The sequence below is a fragment of the Athene cunicularia genome (genome assembly GCF_003259725.1).
Source record: "Athene cunicularia isolate RWA chromosome 2 unlocalized genomic scaffold, athCun1 chr2_part1, whole genome shotgun sequence".
Lineage (NCBI taxonomy): Eukaryota > Metazoa > Chordata > Aves > Strigiformes > Strigidae > Athene > Athene cunicularia.
The window spans coordinates 3072835-3077617 of record NW_020799095.1 but is presented as its reverse complement, the minus strand read 5'-3'; the positions used below and the strand labels follow the sequence as shown (position 1 = coordinate 3077617).

The 4783-nt window shown below is 63.3% G+C and overlaps 1 protein-coding gene, 1 long non-coding RNA gene and 3 other non-coding genes across 5 annotated transcripts; all 5 read right to left on the bottom strand.

Annotated features, from left to right (window-relative positions):
* Nucleotides 1-375: 375 nt before the first annotated feature.
* On the bottom strand, nucleotides 376-2492 carry LOC113476791 (unconventional myosin-Ig-like). Its single transcript, XM_026842725.1, has 4 exons — nucleotides 2044-2492; nucleotides 726-934; nucleotides 515-652; nucleotides 376-395 (listed from the first exon to the last, which is right to left on the bottom strand). The coding sequence occupies exons 1-4, from the start codon at nucleotides 2136-2138 to the stop codon at nucleotides 376-378; spliced, it is 462 nt and encodes a 153-aa protein (XP_026698526.1). The 5' UTR covers nucleotides 2139-2492.
* Nucleotides 2493-2575: 83 nt separating this feature from the next.
* Nucleotides 2576-4762, bottom strand: LOC113476860. The gene is made up of 3 exons (XR_003397796.1): nucleotides 3804-4762; nucleotides 2885-2964; nucleotides 2576-2722 (listed from the first exon to the last, which is right to left on the bottom strand). It is a non-coding gene; the product is annotated as an uncharacterized LOC113476860 (long non-coding RNA).
* LOC113477442 lies at nucleotides 3230-3363 on the bottom strand. The gene has a single exon (XR_003397907.1). It is a non-coding gene; the product is annotated as a small nucleolar RNA SNORA9 (small nucleolar RNA).
* On the bottom strand, nucleotides 3930-4064 carry LOC113477444. Its single transcript, XR_003397909.1, has one exon. It is a non-coding gene; the product is annotated as a small nucleolar RNA SNORA9 (small nucleolar RNA).
* On the bottom strand, nucleotides 4631-4765 carry LOC113477443. The gene has a single exon (XR_003397908.1). It is a non-coding gene; the product is annotated as a small nucleolar RNA SNORA9 (small nucleolar RNA).
* Between the last annotated feature and the right edge of the window lie 18 nt (nucleotides 4766-4783).

Genomic DNA, 4783 nt, shown 5'->3' with positions numbered 1-4783 from the left:
TCAGCCCAGCGGTGCTGCAGCCTCCCCGATGAACACAGACCACTGCCCCCCAGTCCCCCCATGCCACCAGTATGGCCATGGGGCACCCCCAGTCTCCCCACACCTTCCCTATGGCCATGGGGTACCCCCAGTCTCCCCACACCTTCCCTATGGACACAGGGCTCCCCAAGACCACCCCCCAGAGCCACGGGGCACCCCCAATCTCCCCACACCTTCCCTATGGATATGTGGTACCCCCAGTCTCCCCACACCTTCCCTATGGTCACAGGGCTCCCCAAGACCACTCCCCAGAGCCACAGGACATCCCCAGTCTCCCCACACCTTCCCTTTGGACATGTGGCACCCCAAGACCACCTCCAGAGCCACGGAGCTCCCTCAGTCTCCCCACACCTTCCCTATGGACACAGGGCAACCCAAGACCACTCCCCACAGCCACAGGGCACCCCCAATGACCCCACACCATCACTATGGACACGGGGTACTCTGGTCTCTCCACTCTGACCCTCCCTCCCACCGGCACCATAGGGCACCCCACACTCCCCGTGGCGCTGCACCCACCTCTCCACCTCAGCGCGTTGGCTGGGGTTGGTGATGGCGGCGATGTACTGCATGATGTACTTACTGGCCTCCGTCTTGCCCGCCCCGCTCTCTCCTGGCAGGGAGGGCAGGAGCTGGGTGAGGGGACCCACCCAAGGGTGGCCCCCCACCCACCCGTCAGTCCCTACCCGAGATGACGATGCAGGTGTCCTTGGCGCGGCGTTTCATGGCCTTGTAGGCAGCGTCGGCCAAGGCGAAGAGGTGCGGTGGGCGCTCATAGAGCTCGCGCCCGCGGTACTGCTCCACCACCGGCGGCCCGTAGAGCGCCAGCGCCCGGTATGGGTTCACCGCCACCACCACCTCCCCGATGTAGGTGTAGATGCGGCCCTGCGAGAACCTGCGCACAGGGTGGGGGGGGCGCTCTGTGGGGTGCTGTGCTGTGAGGTGGCCACCCTGCAGGGCGCTGAGGTGTGTGGTGGGATGATGGCCTGTGGTGCTGTGGGGCAGGATGTGCGCCCTGTGGGGTGCTGTGCTGGGGAGTGTGATGGTGTAGAGTGGCACCCTGTGGGGTGGGGCAAGGTGGCATCCAGCAGGGTGCTGTGCTGTGGGGCAGGATGCACGCCCTGTGGCATGCTGTGGGGTGGTATCCTGTAGGGTGCCGTGCCACGGCGTTGGATGGCGGCCTGTGGGGTGTGGTGCTGTGGGGTGGAATGATATCTTGTGGCGTGTGATGCTGTAGTGCAGCACCCCGTGAGGCAGAGTGGCATCCTGCAGGGTGCTGTGCTGTGGGGCAGGATGCACACCCTGTGGGGTGCTGTGCTGTGTGGAGGGATGACATCCTGTGGGGTGTAATGCTGTAGAGCAGCACCCCATGGGGTGCTGTAGGGCAGAGTGGCATCCTGCAGGGCACTGTGCCATAGGGTGGGGTGGTGGCCTGTGGGGTGCTGTGCCTTGGGGTGGGATTCACACCCTGTGGGGTGACATGAGGCAAGGTGCACACCCTGTGGCATGCTGTGCTGTGGGGTATAATGGTGCTGTGCTGTGGAGTGGCACCCCCGTGGTGTGCTGTGGGGCAGAGCATCATCCTGCAGGGTGCTGTGCTGTGGGGCAGGATGCAGGTCCTGCGGGGTGCTGTGCCCTGGGGTGGGGTGGTATGCTGTGGAGCGGCACCCTGTGATGTGCTGCGGGGCAGGACCACGGCACAGTCAGAACACCAGGCACCAGGGTGCCTCCCCATGGGGTCTGGGCTGTGTGCTATGGGGCACCACCAAGCACCATGGGGCAGGCAGGAAAGATGGGGGCCCCATGGGTGCACACCTGCCCCCCACCACCCTCTTCCCCAGCCCCCCAACCTGCTCCAGGAGTGGGGCCGTGCTTCAGTTTCCCTCCACTGGGCACCGCCCGGATGCTTCCGCATCTCCCCTGGTGGGGGGGGACTCAGGGTGGCTGGTCCCCCCCAACCCCGCCAGCACCGCAGAGGGTGTCCCCCCAACCCTGGCCCCGTACCGCAGGCGCAGGTTCTCCAGGAACTGCTCCATCGTCACCTCGTCCAGGAGGACAAAGTCAGCTTTGCCAAACTCTGGACCCTCCAGCTCCGCCATGGCACCCGCTTCCTGCCCCGCCAACCGCCGCCGCGCAGGCGCAGGGCAGGGGGGGGACACACAACACCCTGTCACCTCCCACCGGGTGACACCAGGGCCACCCAAAATTGGCAGGGTGGGGACTTCACCCCACGCCCTCAAGGCTGAGCTTGACACGGCAAAGCTGGGGAGAGTGGGAGGGGGGATGTACGGGGCAGACGCTGTGGGGCTGTGTCACCTTGAAACACCACGCCTGTCCCCAACACTTCCCCCCGCCCCAGGTTGTGGTTATGGGTTGTCACTTCCCTCCGGCACCCGGCCACAGCCCGTGGGGACACAGTGGTGACAGGAGCGGGGGGATGGGGGTTTGCTGAGCACCCCCTGGAGCATGGCAGCAGCTCCCAAACTCTGGGTGTCCCCCTCACGCACACCCCCAGCCACCACACGGTGCCAAAAACCCGCTGGGAAATCCCTTTTTTATTAAGATAGCACCATCGCCCATCATCATCCCAGTATCCCCCGTTCAACCAGCAACTGGGAGCTCAGGGAAGGACAACCTGAGGTGTTGATCAGCAGAGAGAGGACCCCCATGTGCCGATGTCCAGCTGGAAAAGAAGGGTGGAGTCGTTAAGATGATGAGGATTCCAGTGTTAATGAGGCACCGGGATGGCAATTTCACAGCAAACCAGTGCTCACCAGTATCCCCAGTTCCACTCTTTCAACCACAGAGTTATTCCCAGTAAAACCCAGTAACAGTAAAACCTTACCCAGCCAGCATGGTGTGCCATTCCACAGGGTTGCTATCCCGTTTTTCCTAGAAGTGGGTGTTTTTTTACCAGATTTTCACCTGAAACGGGAGAAAACCCTAAAGGTCTGAATGCGCCACGGGGCCAAATTGGCCCATCCCCTGCTGGTGGTGGCATCCTGCTGAAAATGAGGTGGCCACAGCAGCTCTGTGGTGGGATTTTGGCTCTCAGAGACTTTCATTCAGTGGCTGAGGTCTGGCCGAGCTAATTACACAGAACTAAGCTAATTGTGATGAGGGGGGAGGGCGTGGGACAGCCCCGCCCCAGGCCCATCGAGCCCACCTCCTGGCAGCCCCCGGCAACTGGGCATGTCCGGGATGTCTATAACCCCTCCCCGGGGGGAGCGGGGAGAGGCCTCAAACCGTCCCGGGGTCGCTCTGGCAAGCGCTGTAGGAATGGGGGGGGCCACGCCAGGCCCCCCCACGCTGGAAGGCTTGCAGGGGGGCAACCTCTGAGCCAGCGGCGGTTGCCAAATAAACCCACCAAGGGTGGAGTAGGATCAGGCTGTGAGTTCGGCCCTGGGCCACGAGGGGGGAAATTCTGCCGAGCTTGTGACTCAGAGACAGACCCCGAGAGCCAGCCAGTCCCCGAAAAATGGGGTGGCCACCCCTGCTGGAAGTAGCATCCTAGGAAAAATGAGGTGGCCATCTGTCCGAAATGGCATCCTAAGAAAAATGAGGTGGCCACTTATCAGAAATGGTATCCTAGGAAAAACGAGGCGGCCACAGCACCTCTCCGGTGGGATTTTGGCTCCCAGAGACTCTCGTTTGGTGGCCGCGGAGGTCTAGCAGAGCTAATTAAACTGAATTAGGCTAATTACAGGGACAGGAGAGGGCATGGAGCAAATCCCCCCTACGCGGGACAGGCCCGTCGGACCCACCTCTTCGCTCCCGGCGGCCTCTGGGCGGCGCCCCCTGCAACCAGAGAGAGAAAACCGACATCAGCGGCCCCGGAGGAGGCGGTAGCCGGCACCGCCACGGGGCTCCCCCCGTTCCTCGGCTGTGGGGGGTGTCCGGGATATCTATAACCTCCCCCCGGGGGAAGGCGGGGAGAGGCCTCAAACCGTCCCGGGGTCGCTCTGGCAAGCGCTGTAGGAATGGCGGGGGCCACGCCAGGCCCCCCCACGCTGGAAGGCTTGCAGGGGGGCAACCTCTGAGCCAGCGGCGGTTGCCAAATAAACCCACCAAGGGTGGAGTAGGATCAGGCTGTGAGTTCGGCCCTGGGCCACGAGGGGGGAAATTCTGCCGAGCTTGTGACTCAGAGACAGACCCCGAGAGCCAGCCAGTCCCCGAAAAATGGGGTGGCCACCCCTGCTGGAAGTAGCATCCTAGGAAAAATGAGGTGGCCATCTGTCCGAAATGGCATCCTAAGAAAAATGAGGTGGCCACTTATCAGAAATGGTATCCTAGGAAAAACGAGGCGGCCACAGCACCTCTCCGGTGGGATTTTGGCTCCCAGAGACTCTCGTTTGGTGGCCGCGGAGGTCTAGCAGAGCTAATTAAACTGAATTAGGCTAATTACAGGGACAGGAGAGGGCATGGAGCAAATCCCCCCTACGCGGGACAGGCCCGTCGGACCCACCTCTTCGCTCCCGGCGGCCTCTGGGCGGCGCCCCCTGCAACCAGAGAGAGAAAACCGACATCAGCGGCCCCGGAGGAGGCGGTAGCCGGCACCGCCACGGGGCTCCCCCCGTTCCTCGGCTGTGGGGGGTGTCCGGGATATCTATAACCTCCCCCCGGGGGAAGGCGGGGAGAGGCCTCAAACCGTCCCGGGGTCGCTCTGGCAAGCGCTGTAGGAATGGGGGGGGCCACGCCAGGCCCCCCCACGCTGGAAGGCTTGCAGGGGGGCAACCTCTGAGCC